This window comes from Lutra lutra, chromosome X, assembly GCF_902655055.1.
Source record: "Lutra lutra chromosome X, mLutLut1.2, whole genome shotgun sequence".
Lineage (NCBI taxonomy): Eukaryota > Metazoa > Chordata > Mammalia > Carnivora > Mustelidae > Lutra > Lutra lutra.
The window spans coordinates 49,851,657-49,873,066 of record NC_062296.1 but is presented as its reverse complement, the minus strand read 5'-3'; the positions used below and the strand labels follow the sequence as shown (position 1 = coordinate 49,873,066).

The following is a 21,410-nucleotide window of genomic DNA, read 5'->3' as shown; positions in this document are numbered from 1 at the left end:
TTATTTCTTTTTCAAAATTTTAATGTTAATTTTAAAATTAACTTGACTCTTGGCTGTTTAAATCATTAAGCTAACAGTTCCATCTTCTAATTCGATAAGCACAATGGCAAATGCAGTGCTCTGTGAATACAGATGGATATAAATGGATATATTCAATATATATTAATGGAAACCTTAAAAAAATGTTAGTCTTTAGAGAAAAGAAAATCAATTCTACTGTACCTTTCATGATCCATCAACAGTTTAGCAACATTCAGACAAAAGTCTAGAGACATGTCAAGATGCATTATTTCCATGACAGCTAAAAAAGAAAAAAAAATGAAATAATCATATCAGTTTCATTTCAGAGGAAGCTTAACTATTTTCAGTAATTTTTCTCTGTTCAAAATCTACTTTCTAAATGTTTGCCATAGACCATGCCTTGCCTAATAATTTATAAAAACCTTTTTATAAAATAGTAACATCCAATGCTAGAATGTAGTGAAACATGTACTCTTCTATGGATGCCAAGTAACTTGGTACAATCTTTTTGAAAAGCAATTTGGCAATACTGTATGCTAAGAACACAGTGGTTAAAAGCTTGGGACCCTGGGCACCTGGGTGGCTCAGGTGGTTAAGCAACTGCCTTCAGCTCAGGTCATGATCCTGGACTCCTGGGATCGAGTCCCACATCAGGCTCCCAGCTCGGTGGGGAGTCTACTTCTCCCTCTGACCTTCTCCCGTCTCATGTGCTCTCTCTCCCTCTCAAATAAATAAATAAAATCTTTAAAAAAAAAAAGTTTGGGACCTCAAGTCAAGATAGACTTATATTTGAAACCACTTGCCACCTATATGCCATAGGAAAGTTACTTAGTTCTTCTGTGCCTTAGTTTTGTCATTTGTAAAATGGGAATGTATCATCAATCTCTTAGGTTTGTTGAGAGGGTTACATGAGATAACTAATGTAAATTACATAGCAAAGCACCTAGCACTTAGTAAACACTCAGTAAATGAAAGCTACTGTTATTATTATGCATTCCCTCTACTACAAAAAGTGTACTTCTGAAAAGTCATCTGAAATAAGGGAAAATGTTTATAAGCAAAGATATTAAAATCAGTGTAGATTACAATAACAATAAAAAGGAAATATATTCTTGAGTGTCCACTATAGGCAGGTGATAAACTATTACAAAAACCATTAAGTGTTGAGTATGAAAGAACAGAGAAAAATGAATATGCACCACTATGAAAAATGTGTGTAAGATTAATAAGTGAAAAATCAGAAAATAAAGCCTGCATGTACTATGTAGTCAAAATTCTATAAAACAAACAAATTTAACCAAAATAGAAAAAGCGCTGAAAATAAATGATCAAACTGCTAGAAGTGATTGTGTTCAGACTCCTTATTTACCAAATATCTAATGAGTGTAGTCTCTGTGCTTGATGCTAAGAACCCAGTAGTGGAAAATACACACAAAAATACCTATTGTCAGGGAACTTATATTCCAGTAAATGGCAGTATTATGTATATCTTTAGTATTTTCCAAAAGTTTCCTTAATGGGTATGTGCTATCCTTTCATAATAAAAACAATTTTGTATATTTTTTTCAGTTTTTCTACTAAAAAAATACCAGTGAAACTCTAATGCCAGCAGTTAGATTGACCATTCTAAGAGTAAAGTACTTCTACTAGCAAAGAAATGAACAGACTATAAAAATACAAGTTTCAACACATTCTCTCAATACATCAAAGTAAAAGATAATTTAATATTTTAAGGTACAGAAAATGTGGGATTCAGGGAAGTCTCCTAAATTGTAATCTAACATTGAGACTTCATTAGTCTGAATATCAAGAGACTAAATAAAAACAATATGGGCATAAAGAATAGTTTCATTTTAAACTTCTTTTTATCTGCATTTTGATAAATATTATAATGGGGAATTCTAATCTAAGATCAATCAATTTTAAAGTAGGTGACTTCATAATCCCTCTGCTCTTCCTATACTGTATAGGTTTGAGTAAGCCTATTCCTTTAAATGGTTAGTTGGTTTATTCTCCTAGTGGAAAAAAAAGTAGAGTTGTCTTCCTGGTTCCTAACATTTTTTAACCTGTGTATACTGAGATGATACTGTTATGTAGAGATACAGAATCTTCTATACACTTCAACTTCTAAGGTCTCCTAGTGATTAGCTAAAATTCTAGAGGTCACAGAAAGTTTCAGATGTACTAAATTAGAACTAAATTTAGAGCTACTACCAAATTTGATCATTATCCTATTTATTAAAATTATTATTATTTATGGGATAATTATATTAGAATATAATTTTATATAGTAAAAAATGCAGCTCTATAATGCAACTACATTTTTATATAGAAAAAAAATAAAGCATATACACATTAAAAGAATTTAAATTATTTTTATGGCTAAACATTATTGAAATATTGTTAAGGGGCCAGTGTGCATAGACAGACTTTTTGTAGTAGTAACAGTAATAATTAATAGCTACAATAACAGGTAACAGGTTTTGCACACTAACTCTGCACCAGGCATACTGCTAAATGCTTTATATACATTTTCTCAGGGATTCTCAAATTAACACAATGAGGTAGACATTATTATTATATCTCTTTTAAAGATGAAGAAACAGAAGCACAGAAAAATTAAGTGGCTTGCCAAATGACTCAAACATGTATATCAGGATGTTTATTCTGTGAGGTATACATTCTAGACCCTTAAGCATTCTGAAAAAGGGGGGCGGGGCGCCTGGGTGGCTCAGTGGGTTAAAGCCTCTGCCTTTGGCTCAGGTCATGATCCCGGGGTCCTGGGATGAAGCCCCACATCAGGCTCGCTGCTCAGCAGAGAGCCTGCTTCCCCCCCTCTCTCTGCCTATCTCTCTGCCTACTTGTGATCTCTTGTCTGTCAAATAAATAAATAAATAAATAAATAAATAAATAAAATCTTAAAAAAAAAAAAAAAAAAGAATTCTGAAAAAGGGACACCTGAGTGGTACACTCAGTTAAGCGTCCAACCATTGGTTTCAGCTCAGGTTGTGATCTCAAGGTCGTGAGATCAAGCCCCATGTTGAGCTCTACACTCAGCATGGAGTCTGCTTAAGACTCTCTCTCCCTTTCCCTCTGTCTTTCCCCCACCTTCTAAAATAATAAATCTTAAAAAGAAGAATTTTGAAAAACAAATAGCAATGTTTATACAAGTAATTATAGAAAGCACAGCACTACAAAGGCATTTTCCATCCAAAGTTAATTTTTTTTCATGGTGATAGACAATTTTGGAAGGGCAGCTATAATTTTTGCTAAACTAAAAAACAAACAAACAAAACTCAAAAACGTAATGGTTTTTATTCAGCTCTTTTTTTACTATTAAATCTCCAGCTAGTCCCTCTTCTCTTTTTCTTCCTAGCTGACAAGCCTCTCCTTTTCCTACGTGATCAATTTCTTTCTCAGTCACTATCAAATCACACTTGTTAGGATACTATAAAAGAGAGAGTCAATTATCATATGGTTTCACTTATTTGTGGAGCATAACAAATAACATGGAGGACAAGGGGAGTTAGAGAGGAGAAGGGAGTTGGGGGAAATTGGAAGGGGAGGTGAACCATGAGAGACTATGGACTCTGAAAAATAATCTGAGGGGTTTGAAGTGGCGGGGGGAGGGAGGTTGGGGGAACCAGGTGGTGGGTATTAGAGAGGGCACGGATTGCATAGAGCACTGGGTGTGATGCAAAAACAAGGAATACTGTTATGCTGAAAAAAAAAAAAGATCCTGTATTAAACAAACTGGAAACGATATTTCAAAATTGTGTGTTCTTCATACAGAGATGATACCTTCAAAGAGTTCTTCATTAGCTATTTCACTCTTCAAGAGGATTTTCATCTTTAAGAAAAGCCCAGCTGGATTCAAATGTTCCTATTTTAAATAGAGAAATCACAGTGACATTAAAACTGTAGAATGTAAAAGACAATTTTCAAGTAATTGCCTGTTTTATTTAACCACAACAGAATGACTCATGACCAAAAAAATCAAAATTATAAAAGATCAGATCATAAAATCCAGTTTATCTCCGAGAATATTTTTTTATATTTAACTTAATCTAAATAACACAAGGAAAAAACATTTAAACATCTGATTGAGTGGCAAGCACTTAATGGCAAGGTCAATACTTAAGCTGTGAATGTAAGGCCATATTCTTGACTTGATAAGCAAAACTCCACATGTCAAATTATATTTGCTTTCTTTTGAGATTTTAGTAACAACTAATGTCCTTTGGAAATATGGCTGAATGAAATGAAAATGTACTGTCTTCTCTAAGGATATGTCAGTCATATTTACTATTAATAACAATGTACTCTGAATAGTTTTTCTATGGTTCTACGCAATCTGTGGTCTCTTGCCTGGTTCCACTTTGCCTGACAGGATACATATTTAAACAGCTAGCTCAGATTAAAAGGGTAGTCTAGGCCCACAGAAGAGAACCTTTTTCACTACAAAGTCATTCAGCCTCTACACGAACATTGTACTCATTTGCTCCAACCTTGGCAAATAATTATAGCAATTCATGTTTGAGATGCCTTAAGAATGGAAAGTTAGGGAAAGTATGCATTGGTATTAAAAGGGGTCACAAATATAGATGCCATCAGTACAAATAATAAACCGAGGTTGCAGATTTTAATTTACTGCATTGCTACATTCCCTGACAGACATGTTGGAATAGGTCTTGGATTCAATTCCCTTTTACTTTCAGAGATGTACAGGTCTCCCAGAGCTTGGCAGGATCTGTTTTCCTTCAGTCTACTATACTCACACAAGCTGACATTCTGGTTTTCCCTTTGATTTCATTACCAAACAACTCCAGAGAATGGACAAACACTCTGCTTTCATTGTATAATCATGGATTCACTTCTATAAACATTTGCACTATAGGATCTATCCTTGTCTCCTGAAACTATACTTTCAGAAATCATAATTACCTGTTAAATCTATTAGTTTTCTCCCTATAATTAATATTCTTGTCTTTCCTGTAACTTTTCTCACTATTGTTTCTCATTCTTATTCCTTAGATTTCTACTTACTTTTTTTTTCTTTTTGCCAAACAGTTATTTGAAAAAAGGATCCATACAACAAATTTTCAAGGCAAGTTATCCATAAATCCCATTTTGCAGAAGAGAAAGCTGAGGCTCAGTTGGAGTCACTTACACACAGTGACATAGTTGCTAAGTGGTAGAACCGAACTTTGAATTCAGAACTTTCTGACTCTAAGGGATATAATCTTTCTACTGTAATAAGCCATCTCTTAAGCTCTTTCTACATTCAGCCTGCCTTTTATTTATTGTCCAGTTCTCCTGCAAGCTTTAAAGATAAGTCTGCCATTTTTTTAGTTCAAAGTTTATCACACACACACACACGATTATATAAAATACATATGCAGAGTTTACAGAATAATGATAAAACAAACACCCATGAACTAATCACACAGATAAAGAAACAGAATACAACCACCATAGGCCTCCTGTATATTTGGGGGCACCTGGGTGGTTCAGTCATTAAGCATCTGCCTTTGGCTCAGGTCATGATCCCAGAGTCCTAGAACTGAGCCCTTCATCAGGCTCTCTACTTAGCGGGAGGCCTGCTTCTCCCTCTCCCACTCCCCCTGCTTGTGTTCCCTCCCTTGCTGTATCTCTGTCAAATACCCAACGTAGGGGCCCAAATTCACAACCTCAAGTCCAATAGTCACAGCTCTACCCACTGAGCCAGCCAGACACCTATCTTACCCACAAAGGTAAACACAACCTTGAATTTTGTGCAGTAATTCCCTTTCTCTTCTTTATAGATACTCAATATATTGTTTAGTTTTGCCTGCATTTGACTTCACTTAAACAAAAATATAAATTCTTCTTGGACTTGCTTCTTTCATACAATGTCATGATTTTCAGATTCATTTATGTTGATATATGGAATTTGTTTTCATTATTGTATACCAAGATCCTCAAAAGGTATTCCTTGGGCGCCTGGGTGGCTCAGTGGGTTAAGCCGCTGCCTTCGGCTCAGGTCATGATCTCAGGGTCCTGGGATCGAGTCCCGCATCGGGCTCTCTGCTCAGCAAGAAGCCTGCTTCCCTCTCTCTCTGCCTGCCTCTCTGTCAACTTGTGATCTCTCTCTGTCAAATAAATAAATAAAATCTTTAAAAAGAAAAAAAAATAAATGTAGAATCCTTTCTACCACTTTAAAAAAAAAAAAAAAGGTATTCCTTGATCAGCATTAACTGAAAACTTATCAGAAATGCAGGTCTCATCCCAAATCTACTGAATCAGAAAATATGGGTGGGGTCCTATAAACTACGTATGTGTGTATTTTATTTTTAAGAAAATGGATAAAATCATTATTATTGATTTGCATTATGAAAAGCTGCCATTTCAACATAAATTCTAGTACTTGTTTAGTAAGGTAATAAACACTGTGTTTTAATAGGAACTCTAGTTAATCCTTATGCATGCTAAAGTCTGAGGACTATTGTACAGTATTCCATTGCATGACTATATCAAAATTTATCTATCCATTCTACTTTAAACAGCAAAGTTATTTTCAACCCAACTGCTATTTTGAACAATCCTGGCATCAGCTTCTGTACAATTCTCCTAGCATACAAATGCAACAACTTTTTTTCCAAAGTATATACCTAGAAGTGAAGTTGCTGGGTGGTTGGATATGGTTAAGTTCAACTTTATCAAGTAATGTCAAACTGTTATCCAAAATAGCTGTATCATGGCACGCCTGGGTGGCTCAGTCAGTTAAGCGACCCTGATCTCAGGGTCGAAAGATCAAGCCCTGTGTCACACTCCGTGTTGAGCATGGAGTTTGTTCCCCTCCCCGTGCTCTTCTACCTGCTCGCTCACTCATGTTCTGTCTCAAGTAAATAAATAAAAATCTTCAAATAGTTGTATCAATGCTCAAAAAACTAGGAGTAGAAGAAGGCACTTACTCAACTTGATAAAGGGCATCTATGAAAAATTCACAGCTAACACCATACTGAATGGCGAAATACTGAAAGATTTCTCCGCATGATTAGGAATAAGAAAAAGAAGTCTGCTCTTGCTACTTCTAGTCAAAATTATAATAGACATGCTTGCTAGGCAATTAGGGGAGAAAAAGAGATAAAAGGCAACCAGACAAAGGAAGAAGTAAAATTATCTCTATTTGCAAATAACATGATCTTGTATATAGAAAATGCTATTTCCTATAAAACATCAATAGTTATTTTACACAGAACTAGAACAAATATTCCTAAACTTATATGAAAACACAAAAGAGGCCCTCCATAGCGAAAGCAATCTTGAAAACGAAAAGCAAAGCTGGAGGCCTCACAAGTCAGGACTTCAAGTTATATTATAAAGCTGTAGTGATCAAAACAGTATGGTACTGGCACAAAACAGACACACAGATCAATGGAACAGAATAGAAAACCCAGAAACGAACCCACAACTATATGGTCAATTGATCTTCAACAAAGCAGAAAAGAATATCCAATCAGAAAAAGTCTCTCTTCAACAAAGGACAGAAACATGCAGAAGAATGAAACCGGACCACTTTCTTACACCATACACAAAAATAAATTCAAAATGGATAAAAGACTTAAATGTGAGACAGGAAACTATAAAAATCCTAGAAGAGAGCACAGGTAGTAACCTCTCTGACATCAGTTATAGCAACTTTTTTCTAGATAGGTTCCCCGAAGCAAGGGAAACAAAAGAAAAATAAACTATTGGAATTACTTCAAAATTGGAATAATGAAAACCACAGAACATTGTTGAAAGAAATTAGAGACCTAACTAAATGGAAATAACTCCCATGTTCCTGGATTGAGGACTTAATATATTGCTAAGATGACAATAATCCCCAAATTGATCTACAGATTCAATGCAATCCCTGTCAAATTTCCAGGGGCTTCTTTGCAGAAGTTGACAAAATGACCCCAAAATTCATATGAAAATGCAAGAGTTCTAGAATGGCCAAAATATTCTTTATAAAGAACAAAGTAGTAAGACTCATACTTCCAATTCCAAAGTGGTATACCACTTTACACTGACATCAGTTGTAGATGAGAATTCCCAGTGTTCCACATCAGACTTTTAAGTTTTTGCCAATCTGGTGGGTATTTTACCTCTTTAATGTGTTCTTTTTATCCCCCTAGCCCTTTACTGTGAGTCATTCCTAAAGTTCAGCTCCTAGAAAACTAAGTACTTTTTATGTCTATACTCTCTCCTTTAGGAACCTTATCCACATTCTGGCTTCTAATATCATCTCATAGGAAAGAAAATTTATCATAGGACCTTTGTTAGGGTAACAGTTTCACTGAGTTATAATTTATATACCATACAATTCACTCATTTAAAGCACACAACTCAACAGTTTTTAGTATATACACAATCACAAGTCAGTTTTAGAACATTTTCATCACCTCAAAAAGAAACCCTGTACCCTTCAGTAGTCATTCTCTATTTCCCCCATTCTACTTTATGTCTATATATATATTTGCCTATTTTAGACATTTCATATAAATAGAATGATATAATATGTGTTCTTCTGTGGATGATTTCCTTCAATTAGCATCATATTTTCAAGGTTCATTAATATTGTAGCATGTATCAGTACTATGTTCATTTTTATAGCTGAGTAATATTCTAGTATATGGATATACCATTCATTATTTATCCATTCATCAGTTGATAGACATCTGGGCTGTTTCCATCATTTGGCTATTGTAAGTAAGGGTGCTAGAAACATTCATACAGAAGTTTTTGTGCAGACACATTTTCAGTTCTTTTAAGCATATAACTAGGAATGGATTTGCTGGATCATACGGTAACTCAATGTTTAACTTTTTGAGGAACTGCCAAATTGTTTTCCAAAGTGGCTGTACCATTTTACATTCCTGCCAGGAGTATACATAGGTTGTAATTATTCTACATTCATACAAACAACTGTTTTTGTCCATTTTTTAAATTATAGTAATATTAGTGTGAAGTGATTCCTCACTGTTCTTTTGATTTTCATTTCTCTGATAATTAATGATGTCGAGCACCTTTCCATGTGCTTATTGGCCATTGGTATATATATTTCCTTTGAAGAAATGTCTACTCAGATCTGTTGTTCATTTTTAATTAGCTGTTTGTCTTACTAGTGAGTAGTAAGAGTTTTCTTATTTATTCTGGAAAGTAGACACTTATCAAATATATAATTTGCAAACATTTTTCTCCCATTTTATTGGAAGGATCCCATGGGTCATATTTTCACTTTCTTGATAATTTTATTTGAAGCAAAACTTTTTACTTTAATGCAGCCCAATTTTATCTAATTTTCCTTTTTGCTTGTGCTTTTGGGGGCTTGTTGAAGCATCCAAGACTTTTTCAATTTCATTGTACCAATAAATTTTCAAAAATAACCTTATGAAACAACATAAAGCTATCAAATTTTAATTTCCCTCCAAGAACAGATATTTAAATTTTTTACTGTAAGTTCAGTTCCAGCCAAAATGGAGCATTGCTCCTAAATCTTCTACTAATAACAACTAAAAACTCTGAACAAGATATACAAAGTAACAACCTGAGGACTCTGAAAAGTTAAAAAAAAAAAAAGAAATATTTCAGTGAGGCATAAAAACATGGAGAAGTGAACTGAGTGGGAATGGTGAGTTTCCTAAGATTTTTTTTTCTTTTAAAAATCTAATGGTAGGTTGGGGCACCTGGGTGGCTCAGTGGGTTGAGCCGCTGCCTTCGGCTCAGGTCATGATCCCGGGTCCTGGGTTCGAGCCCCGCGTCGGGCTTTCTGCTCGGTGGGGAGCCTGCTTCCTCCTCCCTCTCTGCCTGCCTCTCTGCCTGCTTGTGATTTCTCTCTGTCAAATAAATAAAATCTAAAAAAAAAAAAAAAATCTAATGGTAGGGGCGCCTGGGTGGCTCAGTGGGTTGGGCCTCTGCCTTCGGCTCGGGTCATGATCTCAGGGTCCTGGGATCGAGCCCTGCGTCGGACTCTCTGCTCAGCAGGGAGCCTGCTCCCCCACCCCTGCCTGCTGCTCTGCCTACTTGTGATCTCTCTCTCTGTGTCAAATAAATAAATAAAATCTTTAAAAAAAAAATCTAATGGTATATGGGGGACCTAGGTGGCTCAGTCAGTTACGCATCCACCTTCAGCTCAGGTCATGATCCCATGGTCCTGGGTTCAAGCCCTGCATTGGGCTCCCTGCTCAGCAAGGAGTCTGCTTCTCCTTTTCCCTCTACTCTGCCCCACTCGTATTCTCTCAAATAAGTAAATAAAATCTTTTTTTTAAATCTAATGGTAGGGCGCCTGGGCGGCTCAGTGGGTTAAGCCTCTGCCTTCAGCTCAGGTCATGACCTCAGGGTCCTGGAATCAAGGCCTGCACCGGGCTCTCTGCTCAGCGGGGAGCCTGCTTCCTCCTTCCCTTCTGCTTGTCTCTCTGCCTACTTGTAATCTCTCTCTGTCAAATAAATAAGTAAAATCTTTAAAAATACATATATATTTAAAAAAAATCTAATGGTAAATGAAATTTGTTTCTCTTCTGCCTAATCTCTAAATAAGGCCAAAAAATTTATTCACCCAGATAAATTTTCTTTTGGCCTGGAGAATTTTTTAACAGGCTCTGACCTCATGTAGATATGGAGTTCAAATTTACACTACTCATATGGTCCAAGAACTGATAATCCAAAAAATCAAAATAAAAATAGCCAAAAGAGTGATACCTCATGGACATACGGCAAAAGCAAACAGTTTCTTTGTAGGGCCATGACATCAGTCAAGGTTGTATAGGATTCTAAAAGATTAACTTTCGGGGTGCCTGGGTGATTTAGTGGGTTAGAGCCTCTGTCTTCGGCTCAGGTCATGATCCCAGGGTCCTCCGATCGAGCCCCACTTCGGGCTCTCTGCTCAGCAGGGAACCTGCCTCCCCCCCCCATCTGCGTGCCTCTCTGCCTACTTTTGATCTCTGTCAAATAAATAAAATCTTTAAACAAAAGATTAACTTTCATTAAAGATAAACTAACAATTCATACTTTGAAAGCAGGAGTACTAGGAACAGCAGGATCAACTTCTTTCCAGGTAACTTGCCTGCATTTCATAACTATATTTCACATGTTCAAAAATTCATTAGAGACTTCTACACTTACAACCAAAACAACTGAAAGCAGGGAAGCAATCACCTATGTGTATAGACACATTCACAGCAGCATTATTCACATAGCCAAAGGTAAAAATAACCAACATGTTCATCAATGAATAAATGGATAAACAAAATGTTGGACATACATACAAAGGAATACTAGTTCAGCCTTAATAAGGAAAAAAATTATGATACATATTATAACATAGGTGAAACTTGTGGACATTGTGATACATGAAATATGTCAGTCACAAAAAGACAGTGTTTGATTTCATTTATATGAGATATCTAGAAGAGCCAAATTAAGGGACAGAAAGAATGGTGACTGCCAGGAACTAAAGGGAAAAGAAAGTGGGGAATTATTATTTAATGGATACACGTTTACATTTTGTAAGAGGAAAACTTCTAGAGATGGATGGTAGTGATGGTTGCAAAATATAAATATACTAAATGCCACTCAACTATACACTTAAAATTGGTAAGCTGGTAAATTCTATGTTATGAAAAATTTTTAAATATGAAAGCAGGGGTGCCTGAGTGGCTCAGTGGGTTAAGCCGCTGCCTTTGGCTCAGGTCATGATCTCAGGGTCTTGGGATCGAGTCCTGCATCGGGCTCTCTGCTCAGCAGGGAGCCTGCTTCCCTCTTTCTCGCTCTGCCTACTTGTGATCTCTGTCAAATAAACAAATAAAAAAATATGAATATTTAAAAAAATATGAAAGCAGGAATGGTTATATTAACATCAGATAAAGTAGACTGTAGCACAAAAAAAATTATCAGGAACTGAGAAGAACATGGTATGATGAGAAAAGGGTCAATCCACCAAGAAGAAATAGTAACTTTAAATATGTATGCACCAAACAAAAGAGCTGCAAAATATTTGAAGTAGCAACTTATAGAAATACAACTATTGTTGGAGACTTCAACACTTCTGCCTCAAAAATTCATAGAACTAGATAAAAACTCAGTAAAGATATAGAAGAACTCAACAATATCATCAATCAAGAGAATCTAACTGACATTTACAGAACACTCCACCCAAAAAGAGCTGAACACACATATTTAAAGTATTCGCAGAATATTTACCAATATATACTATATCCTAGGCCTTAAAACAAACCATGAAGAAGCTGGAAAGACAGTCTACACACTGGGAGATATTTGTAAACCAGATATGTGACAAAGAACTCTTTTTTTTTTTTTTTTATTTGACACAGAGATCACAAGCAGGCAGAGAGGCAGGCAGAGAGAGAGGAGGAAGCAGGCTCCCCGAGAGAGCAGAGAGCCCGATGCGGGACTCGATCCCAGGACTCTGAGATCATGACCTGAGCCGAAGGCAGCGGCTTAACCCACTGAGCCACCCAGGCGCCCCGACAAAGAACTCTTAACATGAATATATAAAGAACTCTCAAACTTAACAGTAAAAAATTGAACAATCCAATTATTAAATGGACAAGAGATATGAAGAGACATTTCACAAAAAAGGAGCACATACAAAGGTGTTCAGTAACATTAGTCATTAGGAAAGCATGAATTAAAACCACCACATTCCTATTAATAGGGCTAAAATATAAAAAACAGTGACAATACCAAATGCTAGGAAAAATGCAGAGAAATTAGAACTCTCATAGATCATTGGTTGAAATGCAAAATGGTACAGCTGCTCTTTTTCTCAAGACATATTTATTTACTATAGAAAGAGACAGCGAGCATGGGGGTGAAGGGCAGAGAGAATCTCAAGAAGACACTGAGCATGGAGCCCAACGTGGGACTCAATATCATGACCTTGATATCACTACCTGAGCCAAAACCAAAAACAGGAGGTGCCCCAATACAACCACTCTTGAAAACAGTTGGGCAATTTCTTAAAAACCAAATAATCCCAGAATCACACACCAGGCATTTATCCCAGGAAAATGAAAACTTATATCCACACAAAAACCTATACACAAATTTTCATAACAAGTTTATTTATAATAGCAGAATCTGAAAACAACCAAGATCTCCTTTCACAGGTGAATGGTTAAACAAACTGATTCCATCTATACCATGCACTACTCGGCAATGAAAGAAACCAACTATTGATACACAGGAAGTTGGATGGGTTTCAGGGGTATTATGCTAAGTGAAAAAAGCCAATCTCAAAAGGTCACAAACTGCTTAATATTCTTGGAATGACAATATTACAGAGATGAAAAATAGAGACTGCAAGGGCTTAGACATGAGGCCATGTGTGAGTGTGTATTAAAAGGTAACATGAGAGAAATGTCTGGAATGATGAAATAGTTCTGTATCTTACTGCCATGGTAGTTACATGAATCTACACATGGGATAAGATGGCACAGACCTATACACATACACTATACCAGTGACAATTTACTGGTTTTGCTATATTACAGTAATGCAGCAGGTAATCATTAGAGGAAACTTGGGGAAGGACACACAGGACCTTGTGCGATCTGCGGGAGAGATGGTAAAATTTTCTTCTGAATCCTAACCATGATTGCTTTTATTATTTTATTATTTATTTATTATTTATTATTTTATTATTATTTGTACTACTTTTGTAACTTCCTATGAATCTATAACTATTGCAAAATAGAGCTTTTTTAAAAGAAAGAATGTGAAGATATTTCTAAGCATATAAATGTTGAAATTAGTCCTCATCGGTACAGCAACACTACAAGAAATGTTAAAAGATGTCTGAAATGGTTAATTTTATGTGCCAACTTGACTGGGTCACAGGGTACCTAGATATTCTGTCAAACATTATCCTGGGTCTTTGTGTTTCTGGATGATATTAACATTCAAATCAGTAGACTGAGTAAAGAAGATTGACCTCCATGATGTGAGTAGGACTTATCCAATCAGGTGAAAGCTTGAACAGAAAAAAAATGCTGACCCTTCCCTGAGTAAGAGAGAACTCTTCCTGACTTACAGATTTTGAACTGGGACACTGGCTTTATTCTGCCTTTGGACTAGAACTAAAACACTGGCTCTTCTTGAGTTTCAAGTTTGCCAGCCTTCAATCTGAAACTACATCATTGGCTCTCCTGGTTCTCAGGCCTCTGGACTCAGACTGGAACTACATTATCAGCTGTCTTGAGTCTCCAGCTAACCAACTCACCCTGCAGATCTTAACACTCACCAGCCTCACAAGGGTGTGAGACAATTCCTTATCATCTCCCCCCAACCCTCTCTTTCCATACCTATATACAACTATATAGGTATACATGTAGATATACACACAGACATAAACATAAATATAGATATCTCCTATGGTTTCTCTGGTGAATCCTAACACAATGTTCTTCAAGCAGAAGAAAAATAATGTAAGATAGAAATTTCAATATATACAAAGGAATAAAAATCATTTGAAATGGTAACTACATGTGTAAATATGTAAGATTTTATTTTTTATTATCATTTTAAAAGGAAAATTGACAAAACAAACAAAAATCATAAGACATATTATAAATTTTATATCATATGTAAAAGTAAAATGCACAACAATAGCATACAGGTCAGGCTGGGAGATACAGAAGTATATTATGATGACATATGAAGGTAGACCAAGATAAGCTATATAGTATAAACACTAAAGAAGCCACTACAATACCAAAACAAAGAGTTATAACTAAAAACCCAACAAAAGAAATAAAAGTGAATCTTAAAAATTACTCAAATATGTGCTATGACAAGGCCTTTCTAATTACTCTCTTCAAAATTTCCTTGGCTAGTCTCACTGCTTATTCTTCTAGATAATCATTAGAATCTTTTCATAATATTCCAAAACAAATTCTTCAGGAGGTTGGTATAAAAATTACACAGCTTTCATTCACTATTTTGAAAGAATATTCTAATAATCCAAAAGAAGTTAGAAAAAGAAAGAAGGGAATAAACCACTAAACTGGACAATTAGAAAATCAACAAGATGATAAACTCAAACTTAACCAGATCAATAATCACATCGTATGTAAACATTTTAAACACCACAGTTGAAAGACAGAGATTGTCAGATTCAACAAAAGAAGCAAGACATACAAGACATGCTCTTTAAACACAAAGACCTGAGTAATGAAAAGGACACAAGATATACAATGCTAACATTTCAATGGAAGCTAAAGCAACTATAATAATAAAGACAAAGTAGATTAGAGAGCAACTGCGGCACATAGCCATGAAATGAGGTATTACTCAACAATACGGGAATAAACCATGCACACACACAACATGAATGAATCTCAGAATAATTATGCTGAGGGAGCAAAGCCACATAAAACAAGAATATATTCTCTATGATTTCATTTGTATAAGTCTCTAGAAAATACAAACTAATCTATGATGACAGAAAGCAGATCAGCTGTTATTCAAGGAAAAGTGGGAGAGAGAGTTGACAAAAGGATAGGAAGAGACTTTGAGGAGTGAGGTATATATGCACTATCCTGATTGTGGTGATTGTTTCACAGGTATATACATATGTTAAAAGTCATCAAATTTTATACTTTAAATATGGGCAGTTTATTTTATGTTAATTATATCACAACAAAACTGGTAATTAATAAGAATAATTATGAATCAATTGAAAAAATAGGAATATACAAATCCATACTGATAATAAATGAAATAAGCCAATAAGTAATAAAATAATAAATATAAGTAAATAAATAATAAATAAATATTGAATGAATGTTTATAGTTGAATGCGGACTGCCAACTGGTAAACGTGGAGGGTATGCTAAAAGTTGAAAAATGATCATTTGGCAGGGTGCCTGGCTGCCTCAGTCAGTATAGCATGTGACTCCTGATGCCAGGGTTGTGAGTTCGAGCCTCACATTGGGTGTAAAGATTACTTAAAAATAAAAATTTCTTAAAAACGATCATTTGGGGGACACCTGGGTGGCTGAGTCAGTTGAGCCGCTGCCTTCAGCTCAGGTCATGATCCCAAGATTCTGGGATTGAGTTCCGCATCAGGCTCCTTGCTCGGCAGGAAGCCTGCTTCTCTCTTTGCCTCTACCTGCCATTCTGCCTGCTTGTGCGCCCACACTCACACACTCTCTCACTCTCTCTCTCGTTCTGACAAATAAATAAATAAATAAATAAAATCTTTTTAAAAAAATGATCATTTGGTAATAATCGTAAGACTGGTTTAAGCAAGAGCACGAGCTCTAAAGGGAAATTTTAATGAGAAACAGGGTATATGAACAATCTTAAGCCTCCCCACCCTCTATTAGTTCCATGAGAAAAATATACAATATATACAAAAATACACAATGAAGCAACTGGGCAACACTTTTGCCCAGGTGATCAATATTAACATCACCAATCAAGAGCAGATGGACATCATGGGCTTCCACATGAGATTCCCTGAGAAGGGACACAGTATCATCATATGTCGTACTCCAGTCACAAAATTATAAACTGAATCTAATCACAACATAAACCTCAAATGAAGGAAAAAAAAACCTCAAATGAAGAACTTTCAGTTTAAACAAGATTGGAAGCTAGCGTATTCTTCCAACATGTCAATGACACAAAAATAAAAAAAAAAAGGTTGTGGAAATGTTGACTACAGAAGACTAAGGAGACATGACAAATAAACAGAATACCTGATCCTAGAGTAATCCTATACTGAAAAGAAAAAAACGCTATAAAGCTCATTATTGTGGGTATATAATATACATTAAATCCCTCAATAATATGGATATATTATGGGTTATATTCCCTCAGTAATATGGGAAGAGTGCAGAAATATTAATAACAGGTGAATCTAGGTAAAGTATATACAGGCTTTTTTTTTTTTTTTAAGATTTTATTTATTTGAGAGAGAGAGAGACAGCAACTGCCAGGTGAGGAGAAGCTGGAGAGGGAAAGAATCTGAAGCAGACTCTGAGCTAAGCACTGAGCCCAATGCAGGGTTCAATTATGAGATCACAACGTGAGCCTAAACCAAGATCAGAAGGGTAACCAACTGCGCCACCCAGGCATCCCATATATATAGGTATTCTCTAAACTATTCTTACTCTTGTAACTTTTCTGTAACTTTGAAATTATTTCCAAATAAAACCTTTTTAAGTGTACAGTGCCACTGAAATCCTAATGTACCCAATTTAGGTATGTCCAGGCTATTAAATATGGTAATTCAGGAATAATAGCAATAATTGCTATGAAAACTACAACTTTTGCAGTCAGTGAACAAAGAGACATGCTGGCAAGAAGGCATATAGCTGGTATGCAATCTCCTCAGTTCTGCCCTGTTTTTTTGGGGAGGCGAGAGAGGGGGAAAGAAATAGTATCTTAGCAAATATAAAAAGCATGCAATTTTTGAAAGTGTTTATTTCTATTAATATTTTTAAATTTAAAAATGTAATGTTAAAAAAGTTTTTCAGCATTAAGTAATTCATCCACATGATTATAATTCAAGTAAATGGTCTGTTTGGGAAATTTAGTACTGTTTAATCAACTATCCATTTTTATGCTTCTAATCTCTTGGGAAAAAATTCTACAATGTGTCAGTTTAAAAGAGGAGGATAGCAGTGGAGTAGGAGGTCCCTAGGCTCATTTCCTCCCACAAACACAATTAGATAACTAAAAAATCATCCTAAATACCAGAGAAATCAACCTTAAGACTCGCAGAACAAACTCTACAACTAAAGGGAAAGAAGAGGCCATACTGGAAATGGAGCAGGAGAAATAACTGGCTTTCCTAACACAGAGAAGGCAGAGATTTTGGCAAAATGCAAAAAGATGGAAGAATTTATCCAAAATTAAAGAACAAGTTAAGCCCATGGCCAGAGAACTAAGTGAAAAGTTATAAGTAACATGCCTGATGAAGAATTTAAAGCAATAGTCACAAGAATACTCACTGGATTTGAGAAAAGAATAGAAGACATCAGTAAGACCCTTACCACAGTGATGAAAGAGTTAAAAAACAATCAGGATGCCTGGGTGGCTCAGTCAGCTGGCTGTCTGCCTTTGACTTGGGTCATGATCCCTGGGTCCTGGGATCGAGTCCTGCATCGGGCTCCTTATTTGGCGGGGAGCCTGCTTCAACCTCTGCCTGCCGCTCCCCACCTTGTGTTTTCTCTCTCTCTCTCTCTCTCTGACAAATATATAAATAATTTTTTGAAAAAAGACTCAGTCATGCAGAGGCAGGGGAACCCTCTTAAACTGTTGGTGGGAATGCAAACTGGTCCAGCCACTCTGGAAAATAATATGGAGTTTTCTCAAAAAGTTAAAAATAGAACTACCCTACAATCAGTAATTGCACTACTAGGTATTTATCCAAAGGACACAGAACTACAGATTCAAAGGGGTTCATGCACCCCCATGTTTACAGCAGCATTATCAACAATAGCCAAATTACGGAGTGAGTCCAAATGTCCATTGACTGATGAATGGATAAAGATGCGGGTGTGTGTGTGTGTGTGTGTGTATTTCTATAACAGAATATTACTCAGCAATCAAAAGGGATGAAATCTTGCCATTTGCAATGACATCAGTGGAGTCAGAGTATATTATGCTAAGTGAAATATCAGTCAGAGAAAGACAAATACTGTATGATCTCACTCCTTTGTTTAATTGAAGACACAAAACAGATGAATGGGAAGGAGGGGGAAGGAGAGAGGGAAACAAACCATAAGAGATTCTTAACGATAGAGAACAAACTGAGGGTTGATGGGAGGGAGGTGGGGGGAATCAATAAGGATGATGTATATTAAAGAGAGCACTTGCTGGGGTGTCTGGGTGGCTCAGTCAGTTAAGCATCTGCCTTCAGCTCAGGTCATGATCCTGGGGTCTTGGGATCGGGCCCAACGTCAGGCTCGCTGCTCAGAAGGGAGCCTGCTTCTCCCTCTCCCTCTGCTGCCCACCCCTACTTGTTCCCTCTCTCTCTCTCTCAAATAAATAAAATCTTCCAAAAAAAAAAAAAAAAAAAAGAGGGCACTTGTTATGAGCACTGAAAGTTGTATGTAAGCGATGAATCACTGAAGTCTACTCCAGAAACCAATATTGCACTGCATGGTAAACTAAGATTTAAATTTAAAAAAAAAAGTAAATAAATGAAATAAAAAAGAAACAGAAATGAAGAATTGAAAACAGGCTTCATGACCAGCAGGTGAAAAGAAACAGAGGAACAAATTAGTGACCTAGAAGACAAAATAATGGAAAATAATAAAGCTGAACAAAAGAGAGAAAGAAGAATTCTGCAACATGAGAATAGACAAAGGGAACTCAGTGACTCCATGAATCATTTGTATTTTAAGAGTTCCAGAAGAAGAAGAAAGAGAAAAGGGAGCTGAAAATTTATTTCAAGTAACAACAGTTAAAACATTCCCGAATCTGGGGAAAGAAAGAGACACCCAGATCCAGGAGGCACAGAGGACTCCCATCCAAATCAACAAAACAGGCCAACACCAAGACATATTATAATTAAATTGGAAAAATACAGTGATAAGGGAAAAATCTTTAAAATGGCAAGACAAAAAAAGTCCTTAATTTACAAGAAAAAAAAAACCATAAGGCTAGCTGGAGATTTCTTAACAAAAATGTGGAAAGCCAGAAGGGAGTGGCATGATATATTCAACATGCTGAATGGGAAAAATCTGTAGCTAAGAACACTGTATCCAGAGGCGCCTCGGTGGCTCAGTGGGTTAAAGCCTCTGCCTTCGGCTCAGGTCATGATCCCAGGGTTCTAGGATCGAGAGCCCCGAATGGGGCTCTCTGCTCAGCAGGGAGTCTGCTTCCTCCTCTCTCTGCCTGCCTCTCTGCCTACTTGTGATCTCTGTCTGTCAAATAAATAAATAAATCTTTAAAAAAAAAAAAAAAAAGAACACTGTATCCAGCAAGGCTATCATTCAGAATAGGAAAAAGAGTTTTCCAGAAAACAACAACTAAAGGAGTTCGTGACCACTAAACCAGCCCTGCAAGTAATATTAAAGGGGACTCTTTGAGTGGGAAAGAAAGATTTTAAAAAATGACAAAGGCTAGAAAGGAACAAGGAAAATCTTCAGTAACAATGATAAAACAAAGCAATAAAATGGTACTGAATACATTTCTATCAATAATTACTGTGAATGTAAATGGACTAAATGCTTGAATCAAAATATAAAGTGTCACAATGGATAAGAAAACAAGTCCCATCTACATGCTGCCTATATGAGAATCATTTTAGACCTAAAGACACCTGCAGATTAAAAGTGAGGAGATGAAGACACATCTATCACACAAATGGATATTTTTAAAAAAGAATAGCAATATTTATGTAAGACAAACTGTACTTTAAAGCAAAGACTTTAACAACAAAGAAGGGCACTACATAATAATAAAGGGGACAATCCACCAGGAAGATCTAACAATTGTAAATACTCATGCACCCAACTTGGGAGCACCCAAATATATAAAACAATAAATCACAAACACAAAGGAACTCATTGGCAATAACACAGAAATTTAAGGGACTTTAATCCACCACTCACAGCAATGGACAGATCATCTAAGCAGATCAACAAGAAAAGAAGGGCTTTGAATGATGCACTAGACCAGACGGACTTAACAGATATATTCAGAACATTCCATTCTGAAATAGCAGAATACACATTCTTTTCAAGTGCACATGCAACATTCTCAGAATAGATCACATATTAGGTCATGAAATAGGCCTCATCAAATACAAAAAGACTAAAATCATGCTATGCACCTTTACTGATGGCAAAACTATGAGACTACAAGTCAACCACAAGAAAAAGTTTGGAAAAACCACTAATTAAAAAACACGCCACTAAACAATGAATGGGTCAACCAGGAAATCAAAGAACAAACAAACGAGATTGAAAATAGGTCAGTACAAAAGCTTTGGGATGCAGCAAAAGTGGTTCTAACAGGGAAGTATGGGGCACCTAGATGGCTCAGTTGGTTAAGTGTTTGCCTTCAATTCGAGTCATAATCCCAGGGTCCTGGGGTTGAGCCCTGCGTCAGGCTCTGTGCTCAGCACAAGGCCTGCTTCTCCCTCTCACTCCCCATTTGTGTTCCCTCTCTCGTGGTGTCTTTCTCAAACAAACAAGCCATTTTTTTTAAAAAAGGCAAATCAAAAATGGAAACCAGACTAAACCATCCACATAAGAAAAAAAATTATTAAAAAAAGAGGGAAGTATATAGCAATACAGATCTCAAGAATCAAAAAAATTCTCAAAAAACAACCTAACCCTACACCTAAAGAACTAAGAAAGAATAACAAAGCCTAAAGCCAGCAA

General features: G+C 36.1%; 1 protein-coding gene across 3 annotated transcripts in view; it reads right to left on the bottom strand.

Moving 5' to 3' along the window:
* Window positions 1–21,410, bottom strand: part of LOC125092250 (cationic amino acid transporter 3) — a 311,497-nt gene that overhangs the window by 175,880 nt on the left and 114,207 nt on the right. For all 3 annotated transcript variants that reach the window (XM_047716623.1, XM_047716624.1, XM_047716625.1), the window contains exons 12-13: window positions 3,823–3,904; window positions 223–301 (exon numbers count right to left, since the gene is read on the bottom strand). In XM_047716623.1, the coding sequence (XP_047572579.1) occupies window positions 223–301; window positions 3,823–3,904 (161 nt within the window). The remainder of the gene's footprint in view (window positions 1–222; window positions 302–3,822; window positions 3,905–21,410) is intronic.